At 40.2% G+C, this 23,320-nt stretch overlaps 1 protein-coding gene across 1 annotated transcript in view; it reads left to right on the top strand.

Moving 5' to 3' along the window:
- The window catches only part of TRHDE (thyrotropin releasing hormone degrading enzyme), a 1,005,415-nt gene that overhangs the window by 841,812 nt on the left and 140,283 nt on the right, over window positions 1-23,320 (top strand). The window contains exons 8-10 of the mRNA XM_040343984.1: window positions 4,637-4,702; window positions 5,074-5,261; window positions 10,981-11,069. Of these exons, the coding sequence (XP_040199918.1) occupies window positions 4,637-4,702; window positions 5,074-5,261; window positions 10,981-11,069 (343 nt within the window). The remainder of the gene's footprint in view (window positions 1-4,636; window positions 4,703-5,073; window positions 5,262-10,980; window positions 11,070-23,320) is intronic.

Here is a 23,320-nt window from a genome sequence, read left to right as displayed (position 1 = left end):
TAATTTATGTAGTAGGTATAATGTTTTACATTTTCTCAGTTTTGTTATTTTTTTATTTGAAACACTGTTGTTTTGAAAGATTTGGCCTTGTAATAGAGTCTAAATGTAATTTGTATCCTCTTCAGCAGATATACAAGCTTGCAGCCTCCTGGGGATAGTTATCTTAATTAAATTCTGTTCTCTGTGCATTGGGGACCTAAATTGGCCCAGAGAATAGTGTGTTAATAGTATTGGATTTTATTTAGTGCTTTGGTAGCCCACATGTAACACCTCCCATATAGTTTCAATCTGTGTTTTCAATGATGGTCAGCTAGTTTGCCATTTACAGAGGTTCTAAACTACTGCTGTTGAGACTGAATTGTTTTTCAGTGTTCCAACTCTCTGGAGACACCAGCCTCTGCAAATCCGCCCCAGGATGATGAAAGGTTCAGACGCTATTACAATTGCAGCAAGATAAATCAATGCATGTGTTATTCCACATGTCCTTAGTTATTAAGGTAGATCATAGACTAAGACAGTTATTTTGTTCTACTTGCTTTTATTTGTATTATGTACGTACATTTTGTAAAGGATTTCTCATACCTGCATCAGTGCCCCATACAAAGAAGAAAAAATAATTATCTTTGAAATATTGCCACATTCTGAGCTTTGCAAATCTGCAACAGTTTATGATGATGTCAGATATAATATTTTTAAAGTCTACTGTTAAACAAACAACAACATGTGAAAGCTAAGAGTCACTCAAAACTGCAAAAATGGGCTGATCAAAATTCTTGGCACCCTTAACTTAATATTTGGTTGCACACCCTTTGGAAAAATAACTGAAATCCGTTGCTTGCTATAACCATCAATAAGCTTCTTACACCTCTCACCCGGAATTTTGGACCACTCTTCCTTTGCAAACCGCTTCAGGTCTCTCTTATTGGAAGGGCGATTTTAAGATCTTTCCACAGGTGTTCAATTGGATTTAGATCTGGACTCATTGCTGGCCACTTTATAACTCTCCAGCGCTTTGTTGCCATTCATTTCTGGGTGGTTTTTGACGTATGTTTGGGGTCATTGTCCTGCTGGAAGACCCAAGATCTCAGACGCAAACCCAGCTTTCTTACACTGGGCTATACAGTGCGACCCAAAATCCTTTGGTAATCCTCAGATTTTATGATGCCTTGCACACATTCAAGTCATCCAGTGCCAGAGGCAGAAAAAAACCCATCATTGAACCTCCACCATTTTTCACTGTAGGTACTGTGTTCTTTTCTTTGTAGGCCTCATTACGTTTTCGGTAAACAGTAGAATGATGTGCTTTACCAAAAAGCTCTATCTTGGTCTCATCTGTCCACAATCTGTTTTCCCAGAAGGATTTTGGCTTACTCAAGTACATTTTGGCAAACTGTAGTCTTGCTTTTTTATGTCTCTGTGTCAGCAGTGGGGTCCTCCTGGGTCTCCTGCCATAGCGTTTCATTTCATTTAACCACTTAAGGACCCCTTCACACGATATACGTCGGCAGAATGGCACGGCTGGGCACATCAACGTACCTGTACGTTGCCCTTTAAGCCGGCGCGTGCATGCGACCTGGTCCGAAGCTCCATGACCGCGGGACTCGCGGACCCGATCGCTGCTGGAGTCCCGCGATCGGTCCCCGAATCTGAAGAACGGGGAGAGCTGTGTGTAAACACAGCTTCCCCGTTCTTCACTGTGGCGGCGTCATCGATCTTGTGTTCCCTTTTATGGGGAAACACAATCAATGACGTCACACCTACGGCCACACCCCCCTACAGTTAGAAACAGAGATGAGGTCACATTTAACCCACTTAAACTGAGGAAAAACATATTTTTTTATATATTTTTGGGGGATATTTATTATAGCAAAAAGTTAAAAATATTGAATTTTTTTTCAAAATTGTCGCTCTATTTTTGTTTATAGCGCAAAAAATAAAAACAGCAGAGGTGATCAAATACCACCAAAAGAAATCTCTATTTGTGGGGAAAAAATCAGTCTTAATCATTATACCGCATGTCAGCTTAGAATCAGCATCAGTGAGATCCCGGGGGCCCCTACCGTACACTGCCTCCTGTGTCACAGGGATATCAACCTTAACTCCCGATCCTATCTAGATTATGAGTGCATAATCTGATGGATTTTAAATGGTGTGTTGAATAAATGTATTTATTACGCTACGTTAAGTTTCTTTTATTTCCCTATGTGAACACTGAGTGATCAGAGTGGTCTATTGGAAATAAGTGGAGACACCTGCTGAAAGATCGTCTTAACAATTACATGCCAGCAGTTTAAAGCTCTGGGGTAAGAGTCTATGACCAGAGGGGGGCTTCTATCTGCACAAACCCCTTCTATTCTCTTTCGAGCATGCGTGTGGAGGTGACATATGTACCTGCAGCAAGATTTCTGTTCCTTATTCTCTTCTGGGATTATTTGGACTTTTTCAACTACACCTGTGTCTTTTAAAATTTTATTTTTATTACGGACTTCTATGTCGGATTAAGTATATGCTTTTAGAGATATATACATGCTGAAGCGCTGCTTGGTTTATATTTAATCTCACTCATTATGGGTATTGATTTATATTGACATTCTGACAATATTTTCTGTGACAGTGTTTATTACAAACTTCTCTTTTAAGGCAGCAGCTCAAACCAGCAATGGTGTCATTTCTTTAGATCTGGTGCAGTACTCCATAAGCGCTTGTTTTTTTGGTTTGGAGATTAGACGTATATTCTCTATTTCAAAATTCTTTGTTGGTTTAGTTATTTTGAAAGGGTGCCAAGAATTTTGACGAGACCATTTTTGGAATTTTGTGTGACATTATGTCCAATATGCTTTTTTTCCTCAATTATTTTGTTTTATTCCAATACACACAAAGGGAATAAACATGTGTATAGCAAAACATGTGTTACTGCAATACTTTTCTGTGAGAAATACTTGATTTTATGGAAACATTTCTGGGGGGCCAACAATTTCGGCCATGACTGTAATTCATTAAGACATTTTAAACCCTGTCTGCCCCCATCAAAAATGTATGTGGTGAAACCGAGGTGGGTTTTCCTCCAAAGGGTCTCATATATGCAGCATTTTTTGTACTCAATTATTCTCTCCCAATTTCATGACCCCACTGTCACAGATAGCTCCCAGTCTTGATTGAGAGCCAAGAGGGCCAATTACATGATTACTGTGATAGCCAATCACAGTGATCACTAGTTTTAGAACTCTCCCCTATTTTAGAACTCTGAATCCTCTATTTTTTTCTTGCTATTTTAAAAAAAGGCCTGCTAAAAAAAAAGTTGAAATTGATAGATTAGGGCTTGATCTAGGTTAGTGTGTTTCAGGTACTGTAAAAAAAAAAAAGGTTTTATATTTAGTGTGTCAGTATGTTTTAGGTAATATAAAAAAAAGCATATGTGCACTATTGTTTCTGGGACTGCGGGTACAGACAGCAAGTAATGCACACATATGTGGTATCCCCATTTATGTTTTTCTTTATGTTTTTTGGTGGCTAGTCATGGTAACAGCAAGAAATATACAGCTACCTTTTAGAAAATAATTTGTTTTACTATCCTAGGAAAGTTTTTCCTTGATAATATAAAAAATTAATAAATCAGGAGATATCCATTGATATTTATACATGAAATAATTGTAAAGATATGTATAATTTTACTAACACTTTCCTAAGTTGCGGAACTGGGTTTGGGCATTAACTTTTGTTTTAGCTTTATCATTAAGAGTAAAATTTTTATAGCGCTGTTTTGTTTTGTTAAACAAAGAGTTTAGGGGCATATCCCAAGCAGAATTTAGGGGGGCCGGACTGTGGCCAGCAGGAGTGGACATTTTTCTGGCATCAGTCAGAGCAAACATCGCCCCATTTGATATAAGAGGGAGAAACAGTGCCCTATGGTTGGTATCATTAGGGGGAAAAGTGCCCCATTGTTAATGTCAGTGGGAGAAATGATGCCCCGTTGTTGATGTTAATTGGAAGAATTGTGTCTTGTATCATTGGGAGGAATAGTGCTTCAAGGGCCGTGTTCAGGCAAGCAAGGCCCCCAGGCCACAGTTTGGAGACCCCTGACCTAAGGCATACTATTACAGTATTTAATATGTACATAAGATGTTTGTGGTAATATACAGTACATTCTCTAAGCCAGTTTTGCCCTATTCATATTTGAGGAAGGAATGCCAGAGATTACATTGCACTTTGGGATTTAATTCTTACAAAAAAATGTGAAGATCCCTTTTAATCAGATGTTTTGGAAACAGTCCCTTTTTTAAATAAAACTAATATAGGCTGAAAGTTAAGCACCTCGCCTATGACTAATATGATATGTTGTTGTTTTTTGCCTTTTTTTTAGCAAAACTTCTAGTGAAAATGTGCCTTTGAAAAAATACATGCACAATAATAAAATAACCCTGCTTTGAACTTGCACTGGCTTTATAAATATGGCCTCATGGATGAACTTATTATAACACTATTTAAATAGGTAAAGGGACTAATACAGTGAAGTAATCATATTTTCTGCAGAGCTTACCTTTTATGTGGTTCAGTAATGGACATTATTATTTTTAATAGTAACAAATATATTGTTCTATACCTCTTCAATATTCTGTTTGCATTTGTTTGTTCCTAGGACTTCCTAACAACCCATAAGTTTGGTAATGCTGCAAGAAAGGATCTGTGGAATACACTTTCAAAGGTACATTTAAATATACTTAATACAGGTAAAAAAGCAAAAAGCCTATTTGTAGTCTTTCTTAAACTAAGTGCTGTACTTAAGATGCATCTAAAAGGCTGTATATAAATGTATATTCTGAAGAAAAGCAAGATGCCCATTAATGGGCTATTGTTATATTACAACACGCGTTGGTAGTTTGGTTCAATCAACCCAGTGCAGTGCAATATATGCTAATTTGTTATTGAACTGAGAAAAAGAGAAGGTTTTTCTTGCTATACATTGCATGCTAAAATGTGCTAATGGTTGCTAGCTTTCTATTCATGATAATAAGGCTGTAATAATAAATGGTATTTATGAAAGTCTGCAATAAGTGCTATAACTTATTTTCTAAGGTTTTGAAAAATGAAGGCAAATCTGTGAACATTCAAGAAGTGATGGATCAGTGGACACTTCAAATGGGATATCCTGTAATAACGATACTAAGAAATGAAACAGTAGAGGATGGAATAACAATCACTCAGGAGCACTTCCTATACAATATAGATGCAAATACAAGAGACCCCGAGCTAAGGAATAATAGGTACAGTATATTATCTTTTAGGTTTACGACTAAAGCTTTGCTTCAAATTTTTGTGCACTTTTGCCTTCTCACATTTTCTGCCTTACCAAGAATTAAAACAGTATATTGTTTTTGTAATATGCATGTTGAATTATGTATTTGTCCACAATACTCTACTCCATTTGCTTAGCCTTTGTTTTAGTTGTGTTTTCCATAATCTTATACAGTAAATGTGCACTTGTCCAGTTCTGTAATCGAAAGTCAAAGGGATGCTTTACATTGAATAATTTGACTGGATTCACAATACAGTGTTACAAAAAAAAAAAAATAGTGTGTGTGTTTTAAACCTCGTGGGATTTTTACATCAAAAGCATGTCGGTTTCGGACATATCAGGGACAGATGTAAAAAAAACATAGATTTTTACATATTGTCCCTGTTTTTTCTGAGCCTGGCATCCCTGATGGGGCCCCCTAGTGGCATAGGGCCCTCGGGCAGTGCCCGAGTGACTCAATGGTCAGTCAGCCCCTGAGCATATCTCTCTATAGTGTGTACTAGATTAACTCCAAGCAATGGAGTGTGATTTATGTCTCCTCAGCTGTATATGTTTCCCTATGAGACTGTGTAGAGGGAGGTCTCAGGTCTCAGTTTTCACCCCACCTTTATATGTTGTGCAGTGTGTGATATCAGAGCTGAGAACTAGCCTTTGATCTGTGTGTTTTAGAAGGCTATCCAGATAAACAAGTACAATTTTATGTAGGAGAATTTCTCTGTGTATGTGAGGCCAGTCACTTCAATGGGTATATGTAAGGGTTTATAACCACTGCAAATGTAGAGATTTACTTTTAGTGCAAGTTAAATGCACTAAAATGTCCCTAACACATGCTAGAATGCAGTAAATTACAGAAGAGAGCAGCAAAACAAAAAATAATTCACACTAAAATGCAACCTTTTTATAAGTGGACACATCTTCGGAAATATGTTTGCATACTGGTATTTATTACCTCTTGCAGAGATCACAGAACGTCCCTGACATTGCTGTCATCTGCTTTCTTTCCTGAAGCATTATGACATCTTTGTTCATGTAATGTGCAGGATCAGCATCTACATACAACTACTAAATGTATGTCTTGGTGCCTGTGCTGTTGCTGATTGTGTTCACAAGTAGCTGATACAGCTCAGACCCATACTGCAGCCTCTCACCTTCTAAGTTGCTATAAACTATACATTGATAGGGTGTATATGGAGCACCAGATCAACAGCTGGTAATACAAGAACTGGATACGGGGATTAGATGGAGTTAAAAGTCCAATAGTTCAACAATTGTCATGGGGAAAAATAGATCCATGTGCTACTAGAGCCAGATCTCTAGAATGGGTTCTGTCTAGAACAGTTCGGCAGCCAGCTGTTGGAGTAGAAGATGACTCTTTGTGCAGTGAAAGAAAAGGAAGAGAGAGGTGCCAATCTGAGTGTAGTGTAGGGTTAAAACAACTTGTTTAATTCAATACAGTTGAACTTTCATTTGAGTAGATATAGCAGACAAGTATGTATAAGGTATCCATGGAATTCCCTTCCGTCCAGCTGGGCGGGGGGTGATCTACAGTCCCGGCTGCTCCAGGGGTATCCGAGGCACCGACGCTGGGGAGGATCAGCTCAGCAGATGGTAGGCACATCAGCTGTGACGGATAGGGGGTGTGGCAGAGTTCAGAGCATGCATGCTCCTTAATCAGGCATAAGGGATGGTCATCTTTAGTGAGGTCTTATATGGAGAAGGAACAAGAATGCTCAGTAAATCTTTCCTGAGATTTCCACGCATCTCTCAACAATGGTGGCCACATATTAACATAAAATGCTAATTATAATGTTGGCATTGATAACGAGAGTGTTTTCGAAAAATACCGTATTTATCGGCGTATAACATGCACAGGCGTATAACACGCACAGGCATATAATGCGCACCCTAACTTTAAAAGGGAAGTTTCAGGAACAAAAACTTTCCACAGCCCCTCGCGTATAACCCGCAGGCACAGTTTACCCTCTATTTTCAGGGTAAAAAAGTGAGTGTTATACGCCAATAAATACAGTACATAAAATAGGATATAAAGTAAAATAAAATGAAATAACATGGAATAAAGCTGCATGGGATGAATATTGTGTTGAACGGAATATACTTACAAATAGAAGGTCTTAGCTATTACAATAGACCATGAGGGTCCTGTTAAAAATTATAGAGGAAGTATATTTTATTGATTATTGAAAACATTGAAAATAATTAGCTTAAAACATACAGTACATATAAATGTATGTATAAAAAGAGGGGTATGAAGGTTATTATAAAAATTATTTAAAAAATATTATTATAAAAATTATTATAAAGATTATTTTATCAAATAGTGTGATTTATAGCTTACCTAGTGCTACATAATAATTAGAATGGAGAAAGATATATGAGGTATAGACCATAGGCAAAATATATATTTTACTTTAATTGATTTGTTATTTTTATCTAAGGAACTCCATTAGGATAAGTGGGATTGCATTAGAAGGGGAGGGGGGTTGGTTTTTAAGAGGGGAGGGGTTGTTTTTAAGGAGGGGGGACCACAGTGGTGGCAGTTTGTGGAGGGTTTTTCTTTGTAGATCACCCAGGGGGGATGCAGGGGAATTCCGTGGATACCTTACACATACATGCCTGCTATATGTAATTAAATGTGAATTTAACTGTATTGAATTAACCGTTTTAGGACCACCGCACAACAATATACGTTGACAAAATGGCACGGCTGGGCACAAGGGTGTACATGTATGTCCCCATTAAGATCCCAGCCGTGGGTCGCCATATGTAGAAGAATACGTATCGGCCTAAACTGAGGGAAAAAATGTATATATATATATACTTTTTGGGGATATTTATTATAGCAAAAAGTAAAAAATATTATGAATATTATAATATATTATAAAAAGGACGCCATTTTTGTTTAGGAGCCACGTCACACGACTGCGCAATTGTCAGTTAAAGCGACGCAGTGTCGAATCGCAAAAAGGGGCCAGGTCCTTTAGCGGCATAATGGTCCGAGGCTTAAGTGGTTAAACAAGTTGTTTTACACTACACTGATACCGCATATACATGATCGGATTTCCGATGGAATAAAATCTGATGTAATTTTCCGATGAAGCTGACTTTCATCAATCTTGCCTATACACTGTCAGACTAAATTCCGACTGTCCAAAAAGCGGTGACGTAAAACACTATGACTGGCCAAGAAAAATTAAGTTCAATGCTTCCGAGCATGCGTTGACTTGATTTTGAGCATGCGTAGATTTTTCTCTGATGGAATTCCACACAGACAATCGGAATTTCCCATCGGATTTTTTTAAAACATGTTTTACACCGATGGAAAAAAGTTAGATGGGGCCCACACCTGGTCGTTTTTTCCGATGAAAAAAAGTCTGCGGAGCCCTTTGATGTGGCCCGCGACCTCCTGCTCTGGGATGGAATAGAATAGAATACTGTTATTAAAGGTAAGTTTATTACTAAAATCACAGTGTATATACTGTATGGGCATATCTGTTCTGCAGTGGTTACTGGGCTGCTTTCAAACTAATCCACAGATGCAGAGCAGTGCATCTGCGGGTTACCTGCACTGAGCCATAGACTTCTGTTATTACCTGCAAGTTTGAGCTGTCTGAAAGTGCACCAAACCTGCAGAATATAATAGAAGTATATTGCAAAGTGCAGATAAGCCAAATGCACACTGCAGCCATGGGCCCCTTTCACACGGTGAGTCCGACCCAATTGGACCATTTATTCACCTCTAAGGAGTGGCAGATATAAACCGGCTCATGTCCTACCTCCAATCCGATCAGGCTATGTCCATGTTCGCTCTGCATATGCAGAGCGGACATGGACCTGCTATCTGCCCGCTTTGCTGATTGTGGCCCGCGGCCGGTTACCAAGTTGCTTAAGTGGCCCTTGTGCTTCAAAGGGTTGGGCAACCCTGCTGTAAAGATGACAGAAATCTATTTTTGCAGACTTGTAGAGTCTACTTTTTTCCCCCTGAGGGATGTTATGTGATGCTTGTAAATAATGTTAAAGAAACCCTCCTTTGCTTTCAGCTCACATTTTAAAAAGAAACAGGTAAAAGGGGCAGTGGATCAAATGAGACAATAAACCTTGTATACAGTGACATAGTAAGAAGAAATACAGGTCCCATTATATATATATATATATATATATATATATATATATATATATATATATATATATATATATATATATATATATTCTACTTTTTTTTGTGATACGGTTTGTAAATGGGGCTGCCTGCCACTCAGGATTGCAACTTAGAGGAAGTGTGCAACAGGGCAGATGAGGCATCATTCACCAACCCGTCTTTACAGTTACCTACCTGCTCAAACAGAAGAATATTCAATTAAGAATGTTACCATTTTGCTTAAGGCTCAGGGTGTGTACATATTAAATGATACTCTGTTAATGAACAAGTAAAAATTATTTATTTTGGATAAGATAACTGTTACTTTCCCTTTATCCATCATTCGATATATAACGTTTATTTTAGGATGCTCATGTCTTACATGTTGATGGACCAGCTACAATTTACAAGATGCTATTCAGTAGACATGGCAAGACCAGCATATTTATCACAGCCATCATTGACTGACACTCATGCTGCTTATAAAAGTTGACATATTATAACAACGGGAAATCTCTCTGTCTTAGTAATAAACCCCTGGATTGACAGTTTCAAAGCAGCATACATGTTAGGAACTTTGGCCAAAAGTTGATGTTTCTCAATATTACCTATTTAGTGAACCTGGTGCAATTAATACTAACTGATGAAAAAGATCAAAGCGTTATAATTGCTGCTGTCAAAGTAGAAGTCTAAGTACTTTATTGTCATCTTATTAAAAAGTAGAACAGGAAGGTGCCCACACAGCTCTCTAGCTTTATCCGTGGGTTCCTTTTATTTGTTTTCTAAATAGAAACGCCCAGTGTCCACACTTGATCTGTGACCAGCTGGCGCCAAGCTCTACATAACCTAGATGTCAACAGGATGTTCATGGCAGTTAAATTGCTGGAAGTGGAAATTAGGCCACGTATGAATCATTTTTGGAATATTCATTTGTCTGTGACATTCAACAGGGATGTGCACATTGAAGAGAATTGTATACAGTACATTCTTAGAAAAAGTCTTTGTTCAATAAGCTAAATGTGGCCATTTCAGTAGACTAATTTGCTGCTTTCTATGCAAATGGTAGTTTGAATATTGAGAGCTACATTACAAGAGAAAATGTCACATAAATCCCAATACTGAATATCAGTCAAAGGAAAACAGAAAAAAAGTCTTGCTTTTAGGGCATGTGTAAAGTTTGGATTTCTTTAGTGACATACACTGTCATCAAGTACTGCCTCAGGCATACTACTAATGTTTAATTTTCTTTTTCTTAAATTAATTCCAGTAGTATGTCTTGATGGGCCTCTTTATTTTTCTGTTGCTAAGTTATTCAGAGCACTTCACTGGGAGTCTGAGTTTTAGAATGGCATTTTTATTTCATTAGCATTTCTTGTGAGATTATTTGGTTTCTCAAAACTGTTCTTTGCTTAATTTAAAACTCACAAATTTAAACAATTTGGAATACAACTTTGTTTTTGTTTTTTAATGTGTTTAGCGTGTTTCATTGCTTTGCATGAATAACGTGTTCTGTTTTGTCTTTGTTTTGCAGTTATCTTTGGCAGATTCCATTAACTATTGCAGTAGGAAATACAAGCCACATCTCCCCACAGACAATTATATGGGTATCAAACAAATCAGGTGAGAACATGTCAAATGTTGATAGAAGAAAAACATGAATTATAGTAGCGTCATCTGTCTCCCATTTTGGAGATTTCCTTTTATTTCCTGTCCCATAGCTAAAAAGTAAGTGAGGGGAAATGCCTGCAAATTAAGGGAATTTATTGGGGACCGCCAAGTCACCAAAACTAGTGTTCCCATTAGAAGATTTCCCCTCTATTACTTTTCTGGGAACAACCCCAAATTTGGGATTTTCTTTACTTTCACGTTCAACGATAAAGGTAAACAGGACCAATAGAGAGGGCGAATCTCACTAACAAGGGCACAGAGAGCAATAAAAACCTGACAGGTGCTCTAATCCCTCTCCACTCTGCCAAAACAAAAACAAGGTTTGCCTTTAGTTGTACTTTAATGCTTTATTTTTTTTAATAATGTTAATATGATGTTGGCTGTCATGAAAGAAGTATAATTATTTAGAACTTTTAGCGTTTCTTTAAATTGTGCTGTTAAGCGAATTAAAAGTGTGTCATTTTATTATAGTTACTAAAAGCAGTTAAATGACCAATCTACCTGCTACAAAAAGAGCAGCTACTAATTTCCAAACTGTGTATATAGAATTACCTGCACCTGTACATTATTTAAAGCATTTGATATTAATGTAAATTTTCTCTGCAGCCTTTTTACTCCTTGCTAGCTAGAAATAATTACATTTTAATTATTGGATACAAAATCAGCTGTGCGTTGTAAAATTTCACACTTTAAAGCGCATCCCCAGTTTTAATACTTTTTCGATAGTGCTTCCCATCAAACCTATTGTCAAATGATGGCCAAGCAGGAGCTCGTCCATCCTGGGTGAATGTCAAATGACGCCCTCTCAGGAACGTGCCTCTTGTGCACCCTAGGGGCTGTGCTATTATGTGCAATTATGTACTATTGTGTTGTTCTCTGTGATTGGTCACAGTGATCATATGGTAAATGCAGGGCCTATCACAGGGCATCTGTACCATGAGATGTCTGTGGCCAATCACAGTTTCACAACAGTACACACTGGATGAATGGATGCCATTTATGAAAAAATGATTGCTTGTAACAGTGATAAGCACTGTTATAAGCAATCAGAGTGTGTGAAAAAATAAAAATTATGATCACTTCCTTAGAGTAGTACAGTGTCACTATGGTAACACTATACTGCTCTGGTCACAGAATGTGAAAAAAAAGCTTAAAAAATGTAACACATTTTGGAGTAGTAACACCATGGTGAAAGCAGCGCTAGCTGCAAGAGCAGACCATTTTCAGACCACTATTTTGGGGACTAATACACAATTGATACACCTATATAAATAAAGGTGTTCTGTCTGTTACCATGACAGGAAATTATGGGAAAAACAAAATGTTATAGTTGTCGGTGAAACAGGAGGTTTAGGGAAATCTTGCACATTCCAGTTGATAACTATCTAAAAGTGGATGTCTTGGTTTCCTTACCAAGTTTAAAAACAAACAAAAAACAAACAAAAAAAAAGTTTTAACCTTTTGATATATTTTACCACAGAACTTTGTGTGTGTTAAACTCAAAGCTCTTGTGCACAAACACATTTTGGAGTTGGGCATTAATACCATGGCGCAAGCAGCATTAGCTGCAATAATAGACAGTCTTCAGACCACTATATTGGCGACTAATACACACTTGATATACCTATATAAATAATGGTGTTGCGTCTTTTGTAATATATAGTATGTGTTTATATTTGTGTATGTGTTTAGTATAATTATTTTTAGATACCACATCCAAATATAGTACTTTCATATGCACATTTGTACATATGTTTCTCAATACCGCAAAGAGGCAGTTTTTGAAAAAAAAAAGTTATGGGGTCAAAGAAGATGCCTTACTTTTTGCTGTACACAATTTCCTTACAAGGACAACCCTTTAAACTGGATACAACTTCTACATCTGTTTATGATATCTGCACATATGCCCACAGGCTGTTTGTGCTTCAATGCTAATGTTCGAAGAGGGAACATGCTGGTAGGAAGAGCCAACATAGTGACAGAGAGCTTTGCTCATCAGGCTGCCTTTTTTCTTCCACTGTCGGGGAGGGACCATCAGCTGGATTCAGGTACGGCGGTGTATTAGTGAGTCGACGTAGTGTATCGTATTTACACTACGCCGCCGTAAGTCAGAGAGGCAAGTGCTGTATTCACAAAGCACTTGCCTCCTAAGTAACGGCAGCGTAGCGTAAATGGGCTGGCCTAAGCGCCCCTAATTCAAATGTGGAACAGGGTGGTGTGTTTTATGTTAATGACTGGTGACCCGACGTGATTGACGTTTTTAACGAATGGCGCATGCGCCGTCCGTGGACATATCCCAGTGTGCATTGCTCCAAAGTACGTACTGGTTTTGACGTGAACGTAAATTACGTCCAGCCCCAATTACGGACGACTTATGCAAACGACGTAAAATTTTCAAATTTCGATGCGGGAACGACGGCCATACTTAACATTGGGTAGGCCAGCTATTTGTTCGACTAACTTTACGCCGGAAAAAGCCTTACGTAAACGATGTAAAAAAATGCGCCCAGTGCACGTACGATTCTGAATCGGCGTATCTAGCTCATTTGCATATTCTACGCCGAAATCAACGGCCACCTAGCAGCCAGCGTAAATATGCACCCTAAGATACGATGGCGTAGGAGACTTACGCTGCTCGTATCTTAGCCTAATTTAAGCGTATCTGGTTTCCAGAAAACGCTTAAATTTACAAAGGCATAGATTCAGAGTTACGACGGCGTATCTGTCTCTGAATCCAGCTACATATCTTTACTTGGAAACTTATTTGAAAAATAAAAAAAATAATATAGATATTGAGTTTATTACTCATTGATCCTGCCAGTAGTTCTGTTGTTTGACCCATTCCTGTAAAAGCCAAGCTGTCTAGCGAAAGGGGTACTCACATGGGTTCTCGCATTTACAGGAAGTCCCAGCCTCAGCTACTAAATTTCAGAGTAACTGTCAATCAAATAACAGAGGATATTGACTGCTGAAGATTCAATAGAAGCAAAGGATGACCATCATCCTGCAGAATTGGGAACTGGTGGTCACCTTTTTTAAAAGGGTCTGGGAGAGAGAGAATTCATTGACAGGATCAATAGGTGCTTACAGTATAGGATATTCACTCACATCTAATAAAAAAGACTTTGCACAACTGCATTTATAAAGAAAACAGGTAGCTGCTTACATAGATATAATGTTTAGGTTTGCATACACTTTAACTGTAGCCTTCTGTCCTGCCAGACAGGGTAGTGCAGAGCAGCAAAGCTATGTAAAACCCAGGACTGTATGGACAGAATAGGTTATCTGTGTATTTAACTGTTGGCTTGGATTTTATCTTTAAATTTTGGTACTGTCTGGTGTAAATACATATTGAGCCGAATGCTTCTGTTGATATCTGCACTCAACTATGGCTGCACTTCTTAAACTGAACACTGCTGCAGCACTGTGACTGAAATTACCAATAAAACAACCATTATTTTTGTATAATACAAGTTTAGTGAAATACATCATTAACTGGTTGCATGTTTCAAGTAAAACCATAACGTCATAAGCCTGTGAAACTACATTTTTATTCTGCAGAATTCCTTAACTTGAAAGAAGTATCCTTTTTTATGGCTTTGATAATGGGATTACCCTTTAACCTTCTGATCCTAGCAATTATTTTGCTGAAGATGGCTATCGTGTAAAATGCTTTGCAGTTAAGTTAGTGTATGGGGAGAAATCAATCAATAGAAATTACATGAGACTAGTTCAAGGTTGCAGTTGGCAGGTAGCTTCCTTTTTTACTTCTTTGTGGCACAGAAAAGCATCCGGCATTTGCTTTTCTGATATAGCGTCTAGGAGTTTTCTTGTCTAGCGACTGCAGACTGTTATATTTTCATGATGTGTGTTTATGACTTATAATATGTGGTAAAATGCTAAGTACTCTTCTGCTTGTTTTAGGTTTCCAATAATTACACTTACATGGGCTAGCACAAAGGTACCTTAAATAACAACTCAACACACAAGTATGATCCAACATATTTATTAAATGGAAAATATATGGCCACGGTGTTACCCATAAGGGGGGGGTTAATTAATTTAAATAAATAAATAATTGGTAAAACATATTTCAAAGGGAATAACCTGATGTCCATCCAGCCAAAGCTGGACGACTAATCCCCCATTTCGGACAACAACGTGACTAGGGAATAGGGAGGGAGGGTGGGCGACGCTGGCTGACAGGAACGGGCTGAGGAGACCGCCGCGCTGGAGCCCTTTTATAGACTCCTACAGCGTGGGTTTCTCCCGCCCGATTCGACCAATCGGCGGGTCCGATTCTCGACCAATCGAATCGTTGTTGCTGCCCAGCATCCGCACGGCACCTGTAATGACAAGGACACAGCAGGAGAGACTGCACATAGGTGCTTCTCGTCCTTTGGGCCAGCCCATGTTGGTCCAGCATATTGCTGGGACCTTTCATGGGCTAGCACAAAGGTACCTTAAATAACAACTCAACACACAAGTATGATCCAACATATTTATTAAATGGAAAATATATGGCCACGGTGTTACCCATAAGGGGGGGGGTTAATTAATTTAAATAAATAAATAATTGGTAAAACATATTTCAAAGGGAATAACCTGATGTCCATCCAGCCAAAGCTGGACGACTAATCCCCACCGGCCGGCGCCGGCAGAGCAACTGCCGGCTGAGGCCCCCCCACCACCGTGGCTGCTTCTATCAGGTTTTGCAAACCCATATTGAAAATGTCTATGCCAATGGGTGACAGATGGACTCCATCCCTGCGAAAAAGGCCTGGGATAAAACCTTCTAATTCCGAGTGGCGGAACGACACTCCGCCAGAAGAAATCAGGAAACTGTGGATGGTCCTGTTAAGTCTCCTCCGAATTCTGTCCAAATAAAACAGACTACTCTGAGGAGACCACAGAATTCTTGGGATCATTTCCGAAAAAGCCAAAACAGAACCTGGAAACATGAGACCCATTGTATGCAAATCTCTCTTTATTTCACATAGTAGATCCCAAGTGCCCAATTTATCTAAATCGTTACCACCTACATGTAATACTAGGATCTGAGGTGAAGGCCATATGGCCGACAAATGCACCAAATGGTCCTTCACATTACGCCACCTCAAACCCCTAACACCTGACCATAGTAAAGTAAAAAATGAGGAGTCTAGACCTAGGTTAGTGGAGTAGGGCCTCGTTCCGGCATGCTTGGCGGCCCAGAAAACATAAGAGTGGCCTACTATCCATACCACCTTCTTGACTTGCTCTGAAAGAAAAAATTATAAAATTAACTCTGGACGAACGTATAGCTTGTACCTAGAACTATTCCAACGCCCTACATACTTTAACCTGTCCTCTGAAAAACCCAAGGAGTTAGCTATTGTGGCTGCCCCTATCCTAAAGGAATGTGACGAAAAACGAAAACCTGATAAATTCAAAAGCTTCAAACAAGCCGAAAAAACGGCCGAAAACTGGTACCTGGTAAGAGGGGATAAATCACTGTGTACAAAAAACGAGTCCGGATGAGTCGGCCTTACCGCCAAATACCTTTCGACTTGGGTGACCGGGCATAAGGAATCGTTAGGTGAACTAGAAAGGGAAAACCAACAACCTTTACCCACTGGCATAGATTTGGACCTGCAAAGAAAAATAAAAAGACAGCCATCCTGTACCCGGATATGATTGAACCTAAGAAAAGATGAGGAAGACTTGTTAATTGCTGTGAATTCACCTACCCTGAGAGCTCCGAAAAAGGCGACTGAAAAAACAGCTTTAAACAGCAGAACTTCAAAACCAGATGAACATACCTCGTGAAGCGAACCCAGGAGGTCCAATAACAGTTCGACCGAAATGGGACGCCTGTCGTCACTTGAAGGCCTGGACCTCCTAAAACCCTTCAAAACTTGAGTCACTTGAAAGAACGAAGTCAAGGCTGGTAGACCTGAAAATTTCAAAAAGAATGACACCCCAGCAAGTATCTTGCTCACTGACGCCGGGGATAACCGTGCCTGAATCAAATTGGATAGAAAAGATAAGGCTAACAACGGAGTAACACTAAAAGGATCCGACCCCACATTCTGGCAAAAAGAGAACCATCTGGACCAAGATAACTTATAGTCCGACCATGTCTTACTTGAAACTGAATTGCGTAGGTTACTGAAAATTAGTCCCATATTAAGCCCCAGAGGAATTCCGGGCAAGGGGTCCCCTGTTGATCTGCCGACGGAGCCAGGTCCCGAAACTTTGCGAACTGTAGGCGAGACAAAGCATCGGCAATATTGTTATGAATTCCAGCTATATGCTCAGCCTTAAGCCAAATATTATGGCGCATACAGTGTAAAACCAAAAAACGCAGCAGTTTAACAACCGGCTCAGATCTAGAGGATAACGCATTAATAGCGAACAGGACACCTTTATTGTCCGTATGGACCATGATTCTCCTATTCTCAAAGAATTCTTTCCAGATTACTACCGAGACTACCACTGGAAATAGCTCCAGGAGGACCAGGTTTTGCAAGATGTCCTCCTGTAACCATTCCTGATGCCAAACACCAGCACACCAATGCCCGTTAAGGAAGGCCCCATAGCCTACCGAGCCGGCTGCGTCCGTAAAGAAATTCATCTGACTACTCACTACAAATTCCTGTTGCCACACTGTGGAACCGTTAAAACTGATCAAAAAGGCATCCCAGATCTTAAGATCCTCCCTAACCCCTTTTGACAACCTGACGTGTGCCCGTGGGTTAGTAAGGCCTTTGATAGCCAGGGAGAAACTACGTGAGAACACCCTAGCCATTGGGATGACCCGAGCAGCGAACGCAAACAGCCCCAGTAAAGACTGGGCCTCTTTTAATAGCACTTTCTTTCTGGATAAGAATGAGGAGATCAGGGATCTCATCTTACGCAATTTTTGTTCCGGTAATCTGAACTCCATGTGTATCGAATCAATAATAATGCCGAGGAATTCGATAGACGTGGAGGGAAAAAGGTTTTTTTCCTGCGCTAAGGGAACGCCAAAGTCTTCACAGATTTCAAAGAAAACCTGTAAAGCCTCGGAGCATTCCGAGGATCCTTCCTTTCCAAAGAATAAAAAATCATCTAGGTAATGCAAAGCAGCCCCATGAGGAAACCTTTGGGATAGGACCCAGTGCAAAAAGGTGGAGAAGGCTTCAAAGTAAAAGCATGATAGGGAAAACCCCATGGGCATAGCCTTATCAAAGAAAAAATGACCCAAGAAATGAAATCCCAAAGAATTAAAGCCTTGGGGGTGCACTGGCAACAAACGAAAAGCCGCTTTAATGTCGGCCTTCGCCAGCAAGGAACCCCTGCCCATCTGCCTTAAGATGACCAAAGCTTCATCAAATGAAGAATAACATACGGGAGCTAATATGTTAGAAACCTCATCATTCAGGGAGGATTTAGGAGGGTAGGAAAGATGATGAATTAACCTATATGCTCCCGCTTCTTTTTGGGGACTATGCCCAACGGGGACAGACGAAAGTTCGTAAACGGGGGAGCCTGGAAAGGGCCCGCAACCCTACCTTCAGCCAGTTCTTTGGATATCTTTTCATACACAACCTCAACATGACAATCAACTGATATTAAATTTTTAACCATCACACAGCCTGGGCCTTTAAAGGCCGGCACTAAAAACCCATCTCTGAATCCCTCAATTAGCAGAGCCGCCATCCTGTGATCTGGGTAGCGCTCTAACCATGGTTGCATTTCGACTAACCTCACTGGAGTCGGCGCCTTTTCCATGGTTATCCTTGGGAACTGGCTGAAAAGAGGATGCGGCGGATTTGCGGAAACACCTGCTGGCTGCATGCGAACCGCTGCAGTAAGAGCAATCGTGTCTATACCGGCAATTTGTAAGGAACTTGCACTGGCCCTCATTGAAGGCAAAGCAAAAACCCTTGCGAAAATTGCCCTGACTATTTGCCGGAGGCCTAGGAGTAAACTGGGGTTTTGTTGGCAACATTAAGTTTAACCATAGACCCACGTCTTTTGTCCCCCAGTGTAACGAGGGGTGGACTGCCAGTTTTTGTCGAAAGTTCTCGTCATAAGAGAACCAAGACGAGCCTCCGAAATGGCGAAACGCCTCAGCAATGATGTCCAAGTGCTGGAATAGACCTGAGCACTTGCTGGGGAAACGCTCTCCCATTACAGCTGCATAAATGCAGAAAGCCTGCAGCCAATTTTGAAAAGTTTTAGGCACGGCCCTCCTCCTATCCTCCTCGGACCTGTCGCCCGCCTGTTTGTCAGTTTTAGCCAAAAACTCCTTGGAGGAGGGCAATAAAGACAACAAGTCAATAAACTCTCCCCTCCAAATTTTTTCTTTTACTGTCCTGGGCAAATGAAAGCCCAGAGGGGACAGAACACATGGGAGGGGCTCTTTAAATGAAGCCTCCCCCACTGTCACAGCTGACGGCCTAATAGGCAACGAGGGGTTAATAGCATTAATCAAGCCCTTGGGCTTCCTAGTATCTTGTAATGCATGAGAACTTGACTCCTGCCAAATTGCATTTACATCCTCCAAATACTGCATATCATGTGGGGTAAAATCATTACTGGTCTCATGCAAAAAATCAGCACCAGACAAATGTGCTCTCTGGCATTCTGCCTCACTCTGTGACTGCTGTTCTGTACCTATTGCATAATTACTGTATAAATTCCTGTCACCATAAGCACCAGAACCCTGTGCCCCTTGCATACCTTTATCAGCACCACTAACATGTGCCCCTTGAAATTGCTGCAAAACATTTGACAAGGAATTAACTAGAACAGACAAATGAGACATATCAGGATAAGATTTCTCACCAACTTGGGACACTGGTTGCTCACTCTCCTCCACCTGCATGAGGTGAGTAGCGCTGCTCACCCGCTGCCGAGATGCACTTCTTGTCACAGCAACTTCATTCTTCAGACCTGACTGAGGAGAAGGGGCTGCACTCTGAACCTTCTTCTTCCTTCCTGGCTTCTGCTTCACTGTGCTCCCCGCAGCAGCTGAGCCTTTTCTCTGCACTGGAGGGGATAGTGTGGGCTGAACTGCAGTACCTTCCTCCAGACAGCGGAGCAGCCATTCCTCACCCCCCTTGCTCTCAGCCCTCTCCAGCAGTTGGCACAGGAGGGCTTCCCTGCTGCTGGTGGCGCGGCGCTTCATGCTGACAGGCTCTGTCCCCTGCGACGCTGGCTGACAGGAACGGGCTGAGGAGACCGCCGCGCTGGAGCCCTTTTATAGACTCCTACAGCGTGGGTTTCTCCCGCCCGATTCGACCAATCGGCGGGTCCGATTCTCGACCAATCGAATCGTTGTTGCTGCCCAGCATCCGCACGGCACCTGTAATGACAAGGACACAGCAGGAGAGACTGCACATAGGTGCTTCTCGTCCTTTGGGCCAGCCCATGTTGGTCCAGCATATTGCTGGGACCTTTCATTCACTATGCAGTGGGGCTGGGCATTATAATGATTGCAAAAAAGCTACAGTTATTATCTGTTGCAGGCTATCCAAATATATATATATATATATATATATATATATATATATATATATATATATATATCTATAATATATATATATATATATCAGAGTTTCTGTGACCTTGTTCACAATCTCTGTCTTTTTTGCTGCTTTGTAAGTACAGGTACTCCTAACTTAACAACCAAGTTCCGTTCCAGCAAACAGGTCATTAATCGAATTGGTCGCTAAACGTGGAGCCACAAGTAATGTAATATTTTAAGCATTCTTAACTACTGTACTTTACTGTATTCTGAAAAAAAGGTCTAAACACAAAACTCCAACTCAATAAAGTTGTTTTAATTTGCATAAGTACAGAACACAAAATAATAAACAACAAAATACTGTACTGTACAGGATACAATGATGTACAGTGCCCAAAAAGTTAATAAAAACAGTAAACATTTAGAGTAAAATTTTAGTCATCAAATCCTTCAAAGGGATCACCAGTGCTTCAGGGTCATCAGTGTCATACTTGGAGTTACCAGCAGTGTCAACAGTGTCATCATTGGAGTTACCAGCAGGGTCATCAGTGTCATCATTGGAGTTACCAGCAGGGTCATCAGTGTCATCATTGGAGTTACCAGCAGGGTCATCAGTGTCATCATTGGAGTTACCAGCAGGGTTGTCGGTGTCATCATTGGAGTTACCATTAGGGTCATCAGGAGTTGTAGATGAGGGAGAACATGACAAGGAAATTATAGAACTGGTAGGGGTAGCTTGCAAGAAGAATTTTGTTACCCACTTATGCCCCTGACCATTTTGTTGCTAAAGGACCAGGCCCCTTTTTGCGATTCGGCACTGCATCGATTTAACTGACAATTTCGCGGTCGTGCAACGTGGCTCTCAAACACAATTGACGTCCTTTTTTTCCCCACAAATAGAGCTTTCTTTTGGTGGTATTTGATCACCTCTGCGGTTTTTATTTTAAAAATAAAAACCACAGAGGTGATCAAATACCACCAAAAGAAATCTCTATTTGTGGGGAAAAAAGGAGGTCAATTTTGTTTGGGAGCCATGTCGCACGATCGCGCAATTGTCAGTTAAAGCGATGTGGTGCCAAATCGCAAAAAGGGGCCTGGTCGTTTAGCTACAAAATGATCAGGGGCTTAAAGGGTCACTAAAGGAAAAATATTTTTTTGCTGAAATGACTATTTACAGGGTATAGAGGCATAAAAGTTAACTGATTCCTTTTAAAAATGATTAAAGATAGATTAAATTCAATCATATAATGTGCCTCTAGTTTCACTTTCGTTTTTAAACTGGTTTCATGTTTCTGTGAAGTAAAGAGACCCACAGAACAAAAACAAACAAATCCAGGGCAGTGTTTTGTTTTTAAAATGAATCTGATTGGTTCTGAGGGGTTTTAGACACACAGCTTGGACCACAGTGAAAAGCTGCCATGAGATTTTTCATAAGGAGCCAGACAAGCAGGAAGTGTGGAGATCAGAGCAGAATTACAGCTACTTCAAAGCAAAAACGAACAATGAGGACATGAAACCAGGACTGCAGTAAGGTAAAGGAAGGTATTTAGCTAAAAAAAAAAATTCCTTTAGTAAACCTTTAAGTGGGTAAACAAAAAAAGAGCGACAATTTAAAAAAAAATCCTCCGTTTAGGCCGATATGTATTCTTCTACACATTTTTGGTAAAAAAAATCGCAATAAGCGTTTATTGATTGGTTTGCGCAAAAGTTATAGTGTCTACAAAATAGGGGAACGTTTTATGTCATTTTTATTTATTTTTTATTTTTTTTACTAGTAATGGCGGTGACACTTTTGACACCATTTTGGGACCATTGTCATTTTTACAGCGATCAGTGATATAAAAATGCACTGATTACTGTGAAAATTACACTGGAAGTGAAGGGGTTAACCTGTAGGGGTACTGAAGGGGTTTATTGTGACCTAAGTGATTCTTACTGTGTCGGGGCATGGCTTGACATGTAACGTTACATGATCGTCGTCCCCTATGACAGGGAACAGACAATCAGTGACACTTTCACTAGGAAGGTTTGTTTACATTTACCTCTCCCCTCTCGTGGGTCACCGGCGGCGATCGGGTCCGCAGGTCCCACGGGCGTGGTCACAGAGCTCAGGACCGGGGAGACGCGTATATCGGCGTTAGGCGGTCCTTACGTGGTTATGGTGCTCTGCTTTGTCATTTTCTTTTTTTCATCATAAATTTCACAATAGCATTGCAAAAGTTTCTTTATCTGCTATTCCACTTTAGAGAACCTTTCAACATTTGGGTCCATACTCTCTAATTGTATTAAAGCTACATTCACTTTTGAGCCCACGCCAGCTAACCCCCTGACTCTGAACAATGTGTATACTTCTTCCATTGTTAAACGGGTTGTAAAGGGACATTTTTTTTTCCCTAAATAGCTTCCTTTACCTTAGTGCAGTCGTTCTTCACTTACCTCATCCTTCGATTTTGCTTTTAAATGTCCTTATTTCTTCTGATAAATCCTCACTTCCTGTTCTTCTGTCTGTAACCACACACAGTAATGCGACACTTTCTCCCTGGTGTGGAGAAAGCCTCTTGAGGGGGGAGGGAGCAAGCAGGAGGGTCAGGACACTATCTTCTTTGCAGATAATGAGCTGTGTGTTAGTGGGCATCATGACACTCCTGCTCGCCCCCTCCCCCCTCAAGAGGCTTTCTCCACACCAGGGAGAAAGTGTCACATTACT

This window comes from Rana temporaria, chromosome 3 (assembly GCF_905171775.1).
Source record: "Rana temporaria chromosome 3, aRanTem1.1, whole genome shotgun sequence".
Lineage (NCBI taxonomy): Eukaryota > Metazoa > Chordata > Amphibia > Anura > Ranidae > Rana > Rana temporaria.
Note: the sequence above shows the minus strand (reverse complement) of the source record. Positions and strands in the feature narration are given on the sequence as shown.